The 15,050-nt window shown below is 40.9% G+C and overlaps 1 protein-coding gene across 12 annotated transcripts in view; it reads left to right on the top strand.

Annotated features, from left to right (window-relative positions):
* thsd7ab (thrombospondin, type I, domain containing 7Ab) overlaps nt 1–13,863 on the top strand; it is a 209,447-nt gene extending 195,584 nt beyond the window's left edge. For 6 of the 12 annotated variants that reach the window (XR_009782174.1, XR_009782171.1, XR_009782173.1 and 3 more), the window contains 6 exons: nt 1,078–1,176; nt 3,236–3,318; nt 4,468–4,681; nt 7,191–7,278; nt 7,438–7,702; nt 12,026–13,863. Coding sequence is in view for 5 of the 12 variants with exons in the window: in XM_061717500.1 (XP_061573484.1) it covers nt 1,078–1,176; nt 3,236–3,318; nt 4,468–4,681; nt 7,191–7,278; nt 12,026–12,116 (575 nt within the window). In the remaining 7 variants the exon portion in view is untranslated. The remainder of the gene's footprint in view (nt 1–1,077; nt 1,177–3,235; nt 3,319–4,467; nt 4,682–7,190; nt 7,279–7,437; nt 7,703–12,025) is intronic. The other 6 variants (XM_061717500.1, XM_061717502.1, XM_061717501.1 and 3 more) reach the window with 3 other exon arrangements.
* The last annotated feature ends 1,187 nt before the right edge of the window (nt 13,864–15,050 follow it).

Here is a 15,050-nt window from a genome sequence, read left to right as displayed (position 1 = left end):
GCTATGCCCTCAATAAACATATCTATAAAAAAAAAAAAAAAAGAAAAGTTATCATTTGAAACAATCGAACATTTTCTGACAGTGTGGCACAAAAATCCTGCTTGATTGGAAAAGACTTAGCTGTTTGTAAATGCTCCTTTTATACCCGAACCCGACATCCTCATGTGTCACCAAATAATCTGGTTTGAGAATCTTCCAGAAACGGTTCTTTGCCCTTCTTTGATTTGTGAAGGTGCAGCTTTCACGCTGCATGGCAGCTCTTGCTCCCCTGCTGTGTGATGGGAAAACTCTGAAACTGCAGAAAAGAAATCTGTCTACAATAACTTGGTGAAAACTGGATCATTTATTTTAGTTGCCATGGTGGAAGATCAATCTGCTGTCTATTCCTTTTTGCCCTAAGAGCTTCTCAAATCTGCATGTGGCACCACCACTGACATTATTTCTGCTTCCAGAAATAATATCTGCTCTCTTTCTCAGAGAAATATCCCGGCCATCGTAAAACTGCAATCTGCTTTTTAAAGATGGTGGAAAGGGCCTCCTGAAGTGAAAAGATTTGGCGATAACTTCACACGTTCGAAAAATTACTTCAGTTTCAGCAACACTTGGCAAAAAAAAGTAAAAAAAATGATAAAAGTGAACATCAGGGGTTGAAGTCGTCTCAGGCGCAGACAAATGGTCCTGTGAAAGCAGGAGATAGTGGAGCGACATCGACCGGAGCAGCGGCGCTGTAGCCAGGCCTGTGGACGATGGATCTTTCTTTTGTTCAAGGTTAAATTGTTCATTTATGCAGCACAATTGGCTGAACTGATGATTGGTTACACAGGACTCCATAGGGAAATAGTCATTTACTGCCCTGATGGAGATATTGATAAAGTCATAATAGCATTGATAGAAAGTCATTAAGCAAAAGCTCTTACTGAAGATTAAAACCTTGGACTGGACATTATGTGACAGCAGCCTATTATACAACCGTAACTTAGCAGCTGCTTTATTAATCTGTCACTCTTGTGATTAATGGTCTTCGCTGCAGACTCCAAAGGGCCTTTACAGATGTTGTTTTTTGCTATTCTCTTGCAGGAGGTGAATGTTATGAGTACAAGTGGTTCAACAACGGCGTGCAGAACTCCACCCGGCCCGTTACCTGGTGTCAGCGCTCAGATGGACTCAACGTCACCGGTGAGGAACACCGACGTTTACAATCGAGCCTCTTTCTTTTGACCGGATTGAAAAACATTTAGGGACTCGTAGTTTGTCCGCTGTTTTTTTTGTCCTTCTAAAAGATGTTTCAAGGAAGGAATAGACATTTATTTTACAATTTTATACATTCCTTACTGGATTAGCCTTTTTTTTTTTTTTTTAAATGTGTTGTTAAAAGGAATATTTCATTACCTTCAGGAAACATTGTCCAGCTCTCGGGTTCACCAGTCCCTACCGTCTGCAAAAACCAGCCAAAGTCACCTCAGACTTCTGTCTCTGGAGGCAGAATACATTTCATATAGCGTAAAGGACACGACCTCTATACCTATACGGGGACCTGCTGAGCTAAAATTTGCAAAACGTTCCTTTGTGCCTCTTTAAATCGTTTGTGTTAATATAATTTGGGGTTTTAAGCCTGCAACACCTTCTGAAGAAGCTGGGAGAGGGAAGCTTTCAGCGCTTTATAATGTTACCGGTACTCATTTTCACACAAATTAGAGAAAAAGAGGAACTAGATGAAAAAGACCTCCTGGGTCGTCTCATTTCTTTCATTTTGAAACTGTCCACAGATATTTTACGGGAGACGGGTCAGACTGGTCCTTTACCCGTTCCCCCCTCCTCCTCGTCCGTGTCGCTTTTATGACTTGTCTAGGATGAGGTTCTGCATTGTCTTGTTGAAAACCTGCTGTGCATGTGGTTCTTGACGAAGGCTTTCCACAGTAATTAATTGCTCACGTGATGAAATTGATGAGCCTTTGTTTGATAAGATATTGAGCACTTGATGGATGACAGGTCATCACTAGGTGATACAGTGCTGTTTGAGAGCCTGGCGATCACAAATGTCCAGCTTTGGCTCGCACCCTTTGCCCTCAGTGCACCAAAACACCTCCAGACTCCGTTAAATCACATCAATCATTTTACCCTGATAAATATGAAAATGGGAAAATCCTGCAGACCATTGATCAGTCCCTGGAGGTGTAACAACATTTCTGCAGCAACTCTTTATTACTGCAGAAATGTAAAGTCGCTGTGCACATTTACAAATCTGTGGTTGTTGACTGTGTAATGCGAGATGTGGACAGTCCATCTGTGCGTGCACATGAAGTATCCACGTGTTTGACTTACGTCTTTGCTTCCTCCACTGACCTGACGGGACTCGGTTATTGTCTCACATAAAAGTTGTGAAACACCTTTCCCATGAGTCCCTGCGTCACCACGGTTTCAACACGAGTGCATAGGGTACGATAGAGTCAGGAAAGATCCAGTCGAGCCACAACACGCCGTATAAAAACATCATAAAGACTGTGTTTTAATGGGACTCCAAGTCAAAGGATTTGATAGTATTTTAAATAATGGATTGTGGAGCTGAATTTATCTTTAGAGTGAGTAAACACAGCAGCTCAAGGGCTTAACAACTGTAACCCACCGGTGGCAGTTTCATGTCGGAGGTAAAACAGAAATATACGGTTACAAACATACACAGAAAAACATTTTTAAAAATCTGGCAACTAAAGGGGAGTTTTTCCTTGCCACTGTTTGGCTTACGGTTTTTCTCCCACTAGGGGAGTTTTTACCTGCCATTGTTTATGTAATAATTACTCGGGGGTCATGTTCTGGGTATGGGTCTCTGGAAAGCGTCTAGAGACAACTTTTCTTGTATTAGACGCTATATAAATAAAATTTAATTGAATTTAATTGAAAATAGTCACTAGTATAAGTACTGAAAGTGGTAGGTGACAGCAATTTGGACAACTTTTATCTCATGTATGACACGTGAGCATGTAGAACCTGTTCCCAAATCACTAAGTCAGTAAGTAAAATGTATTTATATCCTTTCACAGACAACGGAATGTCACAAGGTGCTTCACAAAAAATAAACATCAATAATAACGATAAAAACAAGACAATACAGGAAAAAAAAAAGATACAGATGCATTTCCAGGCCCTAGAATCAAACCAACCGGTAACTTTGATGCATGTAGTCATTTTATTGTTTTAAAAACTCTGCATGCTTCTATTTATCTATCCTGGTGTGCAGGTGGATGTCCCGCTGCGACTCCTCCAGTGGACAGCAGCTCCTGTGAACCTCCCTGTCTCATGCCAAAATCATTCTGCAGCGAGGTATACTTCAGTTTTTATGTTTGATTTCCCACCCCGACCCCTGCCCCACGCAATCAATTATCTTCCAGAGAAACCTAATGTTCAGTAAAGACGAGGTAATCAGGCTGGCATGAAGCTGAAGTTACAGGTCGTTCTCACCGCGACACGTCGCTGCCACAACTGAATTTGAACACATCAGGGGACGAAATCATGGGAGCACTAAAACGTGAAAACCCATTGCTCCATTGTGGCTCTCAACTGTGATGCATCAAAATCAGGAAAATAAGTTTGCAGCAGATTGTGAAAAAAAAAAAAATCTCTCCAAGTGTACATACAGCTTGTTTGGCCTTTAAAGAAAACTCAGAGCTCCCAACAAAAGCTGGTCAGCAGCAGGAGAAGCTGTCGCTGATCATTGCCACAGATGACCTGCTGAGAAGCAAGCGGCCCTGCAGTAATACTTCCTCAGGAATCCTTAGTTGATTCTGTTTACTGGTAGTAAACATACCACTATCCCTACCCTGAAAAACAAGTTCAACATCTGTTTTATTGCTCAATTTGTTGTAATGATTTGAATCTCGTCAGTTTTATTTTGTATTTTCATACTCAGGTTTTAGGATGGCTGTAAAACTTATGCACGGGCTACAAATGGAAAAATAGCCTTTTGCCAGCTGTAATGTACTTTCAGTAAATGCTATATTTTTATATATTTGTATATATATGATGCATGTAAAGTAGCTGGCAGCATCTATGAGTTGCCATCATCCTTTCCTCATTCCTGCTGGGAAAGGGCCTGTGGGTAGGCGTTTAATCCCCAGCTGTTTAAGTGCAGTTGCCAAGTGTTGTACTTGTGAGCTGTCAGTTGAATGTGTGTAAATCTGTACATAAAGCATCGCTTAGACAGCTACAGTATTGTTGTTAATATTAGAACACAATATACATTGGAATGAGGCCACAGTATGTCACATACAATTTTATGACGCAGTTTTACTTTTGTAAAAATCTTTTGTGGACTAAAACTGGTTGAAATAAATGTTGAGGCTCATGTAGTTGGGACAGGTGGAGCATTCGTCAAACAGGAGCATCATCATCATCAGAGCTCAGCACTCCCTTCAAATCCCTCCACTCCTACTGCACCACTAATCAACTGTGGTTCTGCGCTGCCCCCTGCAGGCCAGTGTCTGCATGTGCACGCCAGGCTTCACAGAAGTGCTGTCCACCACTGGGCAGCTGGACCAGTGCGCCCCCATCCCCATCCTGGAGATCCCCACCGCAGGGGACAAGAAGGGCGACGTGAAGACCAGCCGTGCCATTAACCCCACGCTGCCCTCCACCACACAGCCTGGACGCACCGGGCGGACCTGGTACCTGCAGCCCTACGGACCAGGTCAGACCCCGCACCCTTTCAGTCCATACCAACAGCAGCTTTAGCATTTTTCAACTGCTTTCCACAGTATTAATTAAAAATATATGTATAAATATCATCTATAATAGATGTATTTTGTTCCTGTCAAAAGAAAAATCTAAATATTTTTAAATGACAGCTACACTGTTGTCAGCTTAAAAAAAATGTTTCCACTTTCACAGGCCGTCACATACTTTACACCTTGCAGTCTTTATCCTCCAAGCGCTTACTTGTTTTTGAAGCACACTTCTTGGCAATAAACTACACTGCAGTGAAATCTGAGGAGAAAAACAAACAAGGCAATTATTCATAATGCAGCTTGTGATTTACAGTGCGATTGTTGCATTAATTGGGTTCCTTCTGCTATTCAAATGTAACTACAGAGGAGAATACCGGCGTGGTAGAGAAAATGAGGAAAGAACTGGCCATTGTAGAGAAAAAAGCTAAACAAAGTGAACTTATTAATTTTCTGTAAACGCTGCAAACCTGCAGGGTAACAAATGTGCAGCCTGCTAAAGGTAATTACGGCGCCACATACTTCACAGTAACAATGCCTCATTGCATTAATGATTGACTATCAGTCTGTGTTCTCTGAACTGATGTCACTGCAGACGGTAAATGATGAAGAACATGGAAAACAAACTGTTTTTGCTCTTTGTTGATGGCTGTTATCAGTGTAGCTTCAACTGAAGCTGATGTTTGAGGGTTAAAAAACTAAAACAAACAACAGATGATAAAGTGACCCCTGTTAATTGACTTTTTACAGTCTACAACAGCTTTATTTTGCAGCAACAGAAACGTGTCTGCAGGGAATTAACTCTGAGCCACATACAGCTCAGGCCTGGAGCCAGTTTCACCAAATCTGCAATATAATCAAACTCCCTCTTCGTTAATATTTTGTTATTTCTGAAGAAACCTACATTTGTTGCCCATAAATGAGTGCAGGAGTAAAGCTCATTGGTGAATCACGTCAGTGAGGAGTGTGACCTACTTATCCATCAGGGTCCGCTACCCTGATCAGCTTTTGTCAGATTTGTCATCCTTCAGAACTCGCATATAAAAAGCAGGAGGACATTATTTTGTAGGTATCTTAAATACAATTTTAAATTACACTGTAAAAAATAGTCTGTCTTTATGTTGTTAAAGTGCATAAATGTCTTGAAGATCTCTGAAGCTTTCACTGAACTCTTCAAGGCCCTGTTTAGACCTGCTATTAACCTGTGATCCGACACAAGTACATGTGCAATACCCAGCATGCACTGCGTGATCTGGCGCCGTCTTAGACTAAAGAGGGGCGTTGTGAAAGAATCGTGGCGATATCTGTTTTTGTAGTTGAGTCAGAGAGCCCAGTGTTCCCTCCTCCTGCTCCTTTAGGGCCACTGTTTATTTATTCAGGTGTGATGAAGCAGGTAAAACATGCGGGGCAGTGGCCCTCGAGGACCTGGATTGAGCAACACTGGACTTGTGTAGTGATAAATGTATGTTTGAAACAATTCAACGAAAAAAAATATATCTATTCTGATGCTTCTATCTAGGGCTGGGCGATATGGACCAAAAGTCATATCTCGATATTTTTTAGCTGAATGGCGATACTCGATACTCGATATATCGATATTTTTTCTGTGCCATAATTGGGGTTTCCCCCAAAGCATTATAGAATAGCATCTCTGTTAGCTTCATTTTTTTCTGAGGCAAACCCTTAAAAAAACTGTCAGTTTTAATACAAAGCCTCGTGCCAAATGTCACACAGGTACATTTATTAACAGAGGTCTGCACAATATCAAAATGTATAAAACAAATGAAATAAAAATAAACTGCCTGCATATATAGAATAAAAATGCTTCTTGAATAAAATAAAACATATCCCTTTCCTGCATAACAATTAAATTAAAATACACTGTGCCATTAATACAATGTAGACAGTAACAGGCAGACTTTTCCACTGAGGTTGACAGTTGTGCAAATAACAAAACATTTGTCCAAATCTCAAATAAAACATTCAAGTCAATTTGTCACAAAATAAGCTATATCAAAATCATTAAAAAAAAAATTTTAAATCGATATAAACGATATTGTCTCGTACCATATCGCGTTTGAAAATATATCGATATATATTAAAATCTCGATATATCGCCCAGCCCTACTTCTATCCCACATCCATCACAGCCCACGGTTCAGAAGGTCTCTTCACTGTCTAGCAGTAAACACACCCAGGACAGGTTTGAGGACACATTGATGTCACCACACTCAGAACGGTCTGCTGCAGCAGAAATCATGTACTTATTTACATATAGGGAACAGGGAGCGAGAGCCAATCTCAAAGTTGGCACTCAAGATGAATGCATGTTATTGCCAAATGTGCTTAGAGCTGTCCATGTGTGATCGGATCATCCAGAACAGATGCTAATACCAGGTCTAAATAGGGCCTTAATGGCTGTTGGTGCAACATGTGAGTGTAAACAGACAAACTGACGAGCATCCTCTTTCACAGATGGGAAGCTGAAGATGTGGGTGTATGGTGTAGCAGCCGGAGCCTTTGTGCTCCTCATATTCATAGTGTCTATGATATACCTAGCTTGGTGAGTTGATGGTTTTAATCTCCCCTAAGTGTCATCATCCTCATTCAAGAAACCAGATCCTCCACTGTTTTTCCCCTCCCTTACTTTGAGTTCAACCATCCCCCCTTCACATCATCTTTTTTTTTCCCCACCCTCCATGCATTTCCCTTGTGAGAGCAGCAGCTACTGTGCCAAGGTGCATCGCTCTCTTAAGGCCCACGAGTCCAACGCCAATGGGACGGCGGACTGGGTAGGCCAAAATGCACATGAGATGATTTACACCTGTCCCGATTGTCAAGAGCTGGGTCAAACCGGCAGCAACCACTGCAGCAGCAGCTAATGAGGATGTGGAGGGTTTATGAGCGCCTGCAGTCCCAGAACTTGTCCGGTGACCTCTCTGTCAAAGTGTCACATTTCCTGCCTGACTATCTGAGTGAAGATGCAGGTGAGGACTAACCATGCCAGATATCCTTCCCTCACGTCTCGTTGAGTTTTTCTAGCTGCTAATTCACGTAGATCCTGTTCACCCTGATAGTTCTGCCGTCTGTGCCAAGTGACCAAATGTGATTCATGTGTTCATGTAGCCAGAAAACCTTCGGCTAGGTATTTGGAGATGTGCACACAGTATTTACCTCAATGGATTATTGGCTTATATAAAAAGTAACCATTTCTCCTCCGGACAAAGGAGTCCATTTTCTAAAACATTTATGAAGATATATTTCACTTGAGATTGAGTAATTGTATGGCCCTGAGTGCGGGATAAATTATTAACATCTTGTATTGTTTTGCAAGAAATGAAAAACTCTAAAACTGGTTGAGTGAAAAGCAGACTGAAGCCACTTTAATTACCTGGTACCTCTAGAGTAGCTTAGCAACCTGCACAAAAAACAAGAAGAAAATTAGGAATTTGGCTTTAGTCTTTCCTGATTGGTTGAATTCCTGGAGGCTTGCAGGTAGGCAGAGCTAATGATTTATGGCTGTGCATAGCTTTTGTTTCTGAACAGACACATTTTTGACATGTTTTATCAACACTGTTTTTCACATGTTGGAGCCAGAATCAGATCCAGTTTTTTCTGTATCAGCCCAAGTTTTGTGTTGGAGTCAAGCTGCTGTTAAAGCCATAGTTGCCAACAGTCAAAGCTGACTTGACAAATAGTAAAACTAATCATTCTTCTATCCGAAATGCACTGAAGTGAGCTGGTTTATTTATTTTTGTGAGTGTGAGACAACAGGGATCGTTTTACCTACCACTTGTTGTTCAGAGTAATGAGCTTCTAGCGTTGGAACAGCATCGACTTTCAGCTTTAGTCTTTCTGCTCATCCAGGCGTAGAGATGGCGTACTGGGCCTTGTTCATGAAACAATTCTCCCTGGAATGTCACACAAAAAAAAAAAAAACAATTAGATTTGCTATGTCATTTATGTGCAAAAACAAACGGCATCAACTAAAGTTCCCGTACAAAAAAAAAAAAAAAAAAAAAAATCAATCCACTTGGAATAATTTGGGAAAAAAAAGATACATGTTTAGTAAGAAGTTCTACCAGATCCACTGGGGTGGAAAACAAAGCTGCTCTAAAATAACCTCTGAATCTGTTGCTTTTGTGAAAAAAATGACCAAACAAGGACATTCTGGCCTCAATGTTGCAATAGAGCTACAAGATTAAAGAAACAATAAAAAGGAGGCGTTCTAAGCCAACTAAAAACCAAATGTATTGTGAAAAATGTCTGTTTTAGTATTACTTTACACTATTTTTATCAGCCACTAAGATAATAGTTCATGATGAAGATGTAGATGAATCAACAAACCATGACAGACACTTCAAATAAGAAAGAACATCTAATAATACATTTTAAATTTTTGTATAGTGGTGTGTAGGTGACAAAGAATAAGATGTATTAAAAGTTACAGTAAACAGAGTTGATATGACATTAATTATGGTTAAGAACGACAGAACAAGCATTCTTGCGTATTAATCATTTGTATTGATCTGTTGATCTGCATAAGCAAGGAGGCAACATCTTCATGTAATTCAATTAAATTTTATTTGTATAGCGTCTAATACAACAAAAGTTGTCTCTAGACGCTTTCCAGAGACCCAGAACATGTAGTAACAGTAGATGATGGATCGACTGTTTTAACACACTGCTGCTTTTTAACCTGCTTAAACTGATCAGATTAGATGAATCAAGTTATAAATTCCCCCAAGTGTAAGTGCAAAATTGTCAGATCCACATCAAAACTGCACTTCCACGAGCTTTGAAACGGCACGGTCCATCAAAGAGGAACTAAAGGAACTAAAAGATATCAGATACATGGTCTTTTTAAAAAAACATATTAAAATGAAATAAAAGAAGATACTTGTAAGCGGCAAGTTTATAATAATAGCACTTGATTTTTTTTTTTAAATCACTTCTATATTTGATGAGTAACTGCTGGAGAGATTTTGATACCAGAGTCTTTCTGCCGCAGCATCCTGCAGCAGCTGCCGACGAGATAACAGGGAGCTACTTTCACCCGAGCACAGAGAGCTACAGAGATCCAGCCTCAAGGGGATGAATGCAAAATAAACCATCTTCATGCCATCAGCCTTCAGTTTAGAGATGAAATCACATGATTAAATCTGAAATTCAGATCGGCTTGTCCTTCAGATCCATCCACTGTATTATATAACATCATTATGAACGCACAGTTTTTGGTTTATGTGTGAATACACTTAGAGTAGAACAGCTGTATCTATATCGACCTGAGCATTTGCTCATTTTATCATGTGAGATAAAGTAAAAGTGGCTACAGCTTTTCTTTCTGGGGCTGTGCACTTATTGATGCGTTTTAGTTTTTCTGTTTAAATATATCAAAAGGTTAATATAACAGACATGCTTCCTATATTAAAATGTTTTATGGGGTGGGTGTACGTTTCTGTTATGATCAATAAATCTCCTTTAAATCCCTCTCATCATGCCAGAGTCCCTGTGAAACACCTAAATCCAGTCTGACATGTGGAATATTACTGCAAACTCATCACTTTGGTTATTCATACAAGAATGTCATGACTCTGTGCTGCTCCAGATGCAATTATTTGCCTGTGCATTGCTACATCCCTATGGGGATGTATGTTTGCAGCAATTACCCGCCCATGGTTTGTTTAAAAACTCTGTATAGACCTTTTAAAGCACCAGCTAGAATAACATTATGCCCAGAGAGATGGCGACACACAGCTGGAATGTGAACACCACCTGCAGGAACATGCATCTGTGCCACAGATCAAATGTAAAGCTGAAGAAGTGGCTCGATTTAGTTACATGGTGCAGCACCGCCCTCTTGTGGCCAAGATGGGAAATGCAGGTTTATTTTTCTCATTTATTTTCTGTCTAAGCCCACTCGTTTCAGTTAAATATTTGTTTATTTGACTAAAATGATGAATAGCCAATAATTTTTATGGTTTCTGAACAAATATACAATTTCTAACTTGGAAAAAAGATTAATAGGTTTAAGTGTCGCTTCAGTTAAGTGATTGTATTAATTAACGACAGCGAACATTAACTGCATTAACTTGAGTTACCACAGATGAAACAGTCACGCAGAGTTGTTGCATGTTCAAACATTTGCTGATGCTTCATATTTTCTTCTCATCACTGAGCCAATCTTTCAACAAATTAACATAGAAGAAATTCGTTCTTTTGATCTCCACCTAAAGTTCGTTGATACTCCAATATTATCTCATCACATTTCTGTGTACTTAGGTACTGAGAAGTTTTGACTTCTCATCATTATTATTAATTAAACTGTTCTGCTTTCGACACATTTGGTACTTATGACCGGTACTGACAAAGAAAAAGAGAGTCAAAGAAAAAGTAGAAATCATGACTTGTTCCTCTAAAAAGGTCTGACCTTTCCCCCTGAAGGCAAGCCAGCAGATGTGGACTTGTGTGTGGTGTTTTTATGCAAATTAACTCACTAAAACCTTCAATCATGCAGAGATGCTTAATAGTCTTATGTGGTTTGTCGGCCTGTTCGTAATCCACTCTGTAACCTCCTGCAAGGGTTGCAGCCCTTATTTTAGACAAGTCTGGAGTTGTATTTATGTCTCCCAGCTTAGTAGATTTAATAGTAATAATAGATTAGATTTTTATTGCGCTTTTCTAAGGACACTCAAAGTGCTCACAACAGGTCCACTATTTATTCACTCCCCATTCATACCTGGTGATGGTGAACTACGCAAGTAGCTGCCCTGGAACCGAGGCAGCCAATACACAATTAAAATGATACGTCTTGTATTACAGGTTTAATAAGTGTTAAATTTGGGTAAATAACATACAATGAATTTGAAAAAAGAATGGCAGTAGAGTAGAGAACAGGCAGGAAACACCTCTTTGTGGACACCTGACTACTGTTGGCGGCGCTGTTTGTTTTTAACTGCTTGTGAAAATGAAACCGGTTAGTTTATGTCCTGCTTGGGTTCATTGATTTGTTGTGACCAAGTCCTTCAGGGGTCCGCAGGAAGCTGCACTACTGACTTCACTTTGATAGCCTGTTTGCAGATAATCACGTTGGTGATCAGATCTGCAAAGCAAGCTTCGAATTTACATTTAAAACTCTCGAATCGACCTTCGTGTCGGCTGCTGTGACCCCACCCACCTCCATTTTACGTGTCATGATTACGCCCACATTTCCCCAACACGTGCAGTAAGTTAACGCCACAAGTATGGTGGCTGTTTGACGGTGTTAAAAGTGCCATTTCAATCCCACCCCCCTTGTCTTTTTTGCACAGCAAAAAGCCAAAGAGACCTCAAAGGCAGAGGCAGCAGAACAACCGACTAAAACCTCTGACGCTCGCCTACGACGGGGACACGGACATGTAGTTCCCAGAGATCCACCTGGCCGAGCATCTTCACCTGTCAGAGAGCCACTTCTTCATCACGCCATCACAGCCGGGACGTGGATGTGTGCGGCGTGAACCGACACGTCACAGCAAAGAAATGACAGGAAATCCTCTTAGCAGAGACTCTGTTCGGGCTTAACCATTTCAAGTGGAGCTCTGTTCACTCCTCTTTTGTTTCTTTGAGTATTTTCTTTTGCCAGAGCCTTCATAACCGCCAGCATGTTCAATAATGCCTTTTATTCATTAAAAAAAAAAAAAAGATGTTTTTAATTTACCCCCGACGCGTCCCATATTTACTGACTTGTTTGAGATGCAGGAAAGGTTGGGTGAAGGAGACGGACCCGGCCCTCCCTGCCGTCTGTGAACATGGCAGCACAAGCTCCGACTCCCCCCACATCCCTCCCACCCCACACTTTCTGCTTGTCCCTGAAAATGCTGAGTAGCTGGAGGCTTAGGATGCTCTGACGGTTCGTACGTTGCCAAAAGTCACCGAAGGGAAGAGGGGGAGGAGGGAGAGGAAAATCTCCATCAAAAGGTTTGGATCCTTTTTTTTTTCCCCTCAATCCTCAACTGGGTTTTGACTCAAATCTCTTTTCCAGTCTTGAACAAAAGGGAGGCATCTCTTCTTCTTTTCTGCTTGATTCAGAGGCACACAGGCCTGTGTTTGAGGGATAAACTGATCTGTGTGATGCTGATGGAGGAGAAGCCTGGAACCTGCTGCCTGCCTGTCTGCCTCCGCCCTTGCTTTGTTTCAGGCGCTACATTGCACTATATTAGTGCAGCATGATATGCACATGTGACTTCTACCTTTTATTGCCATAAAAACACTGCCTCTTCCACAAAACACAACCGTAGAGCAGAGCAATCCCGGAGGAAACGACTTCGATGCAACACGTCCTACAGGGCCGGATGTGACTCTCCAGTAAATAAATGTATAGATTTTATTTCTGACGGCAGAGTTTTTGGTTGTAGTAAAAAGTACATTTTCGTGGTTTGTAGATTTCATTTCATTCGGTGTCATTAACTCATTTTCACTCAGATGCGACTACAAGGGGTGGTTTCCTTCAATCGCCTCCTCTGCAACGTACATCTGAAGTCAGGTTTTATTTATTTACCTCCAGTCAAAAACGCATCCTGGAGCCATTCAAGGTTTTGCACCAACAACTGAAGAACAGAGAAATGGAAGCCATTCACATCATGCAATTGTAATTTCTGCCTTACTGACAACTAAATACTAACAGTTCTGTCTGTAATACTTGAACGGGCAAACATTAAACACAGACCAACTAAATCCTCTTTTCAATATACGGAAATGTAATCGGTTTATACGACTTCCACATGTAGTCATCATATAGGTGCTCCATTGATTCCAGTCACTACATGACGACGTTATATAGTTCAAAAAAGAAGAAGAAAACTGTACAAACTAACTATCTAATATAAGAGAACATGCTTCTGCTGAGTTCAGTGTAAAAGCAAACTGGTGTGGAGAATGTTTACTTTTTTTTCCGTGGAAATTGTAAATAACTTTTTTATTTTTTGGAGAAAAAAAAAAGTATGTGTACATTTATTTTGTATTGCACAGGAGATGTTAGTGTGGATATTGCAAAGTGGGTGTATGATATCGCTGATTGTTGTTGATGCAAGTTGTATGTTGTAACTAAAAAGGGGGAGGGAGGGGGCAGAAAAGATGATTTGGCCATTTTGTACAGGTTGTTTATATGTATGGAAAGAATTACTAAAAAAATAAATGCGGACATGGTTGTAAACAAGTCACAGAGTCATTTTTGTGCATCCTGCCCAGTTCCTGACCTCAGATACCCAGCAGGTCTCCAACGTGGACTACGGACGGGTTACAGGTAAGAACATCCGGACCGGCGACACCGAAGACGATCTGCAGAGCTGCAGGATTCAAGAGCGTTGGGAGAAAACCTTCAAATACAAAGTCTGATGTACGAGATGTTTTGTTGTTAAACTCCACGGAACGATTAATCAAACCCTCCTGAGTCATCATAAGGAGTTTTGGCGTCTCTGCAGTGGTCCCTGATGTGCACTGGTTGTGTTTACCACATCCATCATGTGTACAAAGAAAGTTCAGCATTTTTACGCTTTTTTCAAACCGAAAAGTCAAATTCACCTGGAGTCTGGGAATGTAACACTTAAAGATTCAGCAGCTTAGAAACATCACAGGGCAAAACTTAGCATCCTCTTAATCCTGAGGTTGTCTGTGTGTAATAAAAGAAAAAGTTATCTGGCAAACACAACCTCAGGCAACAGAAAATAGGTAAATAAAAGGGCTATACCGGGGTTTTAAAACCATTTAGAGGTTAACGTTCAACTGTGAGGAAGATTATTCACATGAGCAGTTGCAGCCACATGTGGACCACGACACTTTGGAGTCGTGTTCAAACTCCTGTACACTAGAGGTCTCGGTACATCTGTCCAACAGATAAAGTTTGATGCAACGGGACAGAAGTAGACGCTCTACATTCAAAGGACTGCAAAAATAAAAGAATCAGGGTTTTGTTAAGGAGTCAGATGCCGTGGTGGAACCTTGAGGGAGCTGTTCATAAATAACAATGTAAAAAAGAAAAACTCAATCTCACTAAACTGAAGCCAAAACAGCCAAGTTATTGCTGCACAATAATGTATCTACAGGCCATCGAACCACGGGGGGGGGGGGGGGGGCTGAGTGTCGCCGCACGGCTTCCCTCTTTTTGGCCTTGTTTTTGTGGCGGGAAAAGTTTTGTCTGAGGATGCATTTGCCAAATGAACATGCAACTGCAGGGACATTAAATCAGTTTATGCAGATATAAAGTGGCTTTAAGTTGTGAAGCTCTCAGCGAAGTTCTCATACAGCGAAGACGGAAGCGTTTGGTGGGAGGTCTGGAGGAACCAAACACAGGAGATGAAG

Source organism: Cololabis saira, chromosome 3 (assembly GCF_033807715.1).
Source record: "Cololabis saira isolate AMF1-May2022 chromosome 3, fColSai1.1, whole genome shotgun sequence".
NCBI lineage: Eukaryota > Metazoa > Chordata > Actinopteri > Beloniformes > Belonidae > Cololabis > Cololabis saira.
The sequence above is the reverse complement of the archived record's forward strand: the minus strand, read 5'-3'. Positions and strand labels throughout refer to the sequence as shown.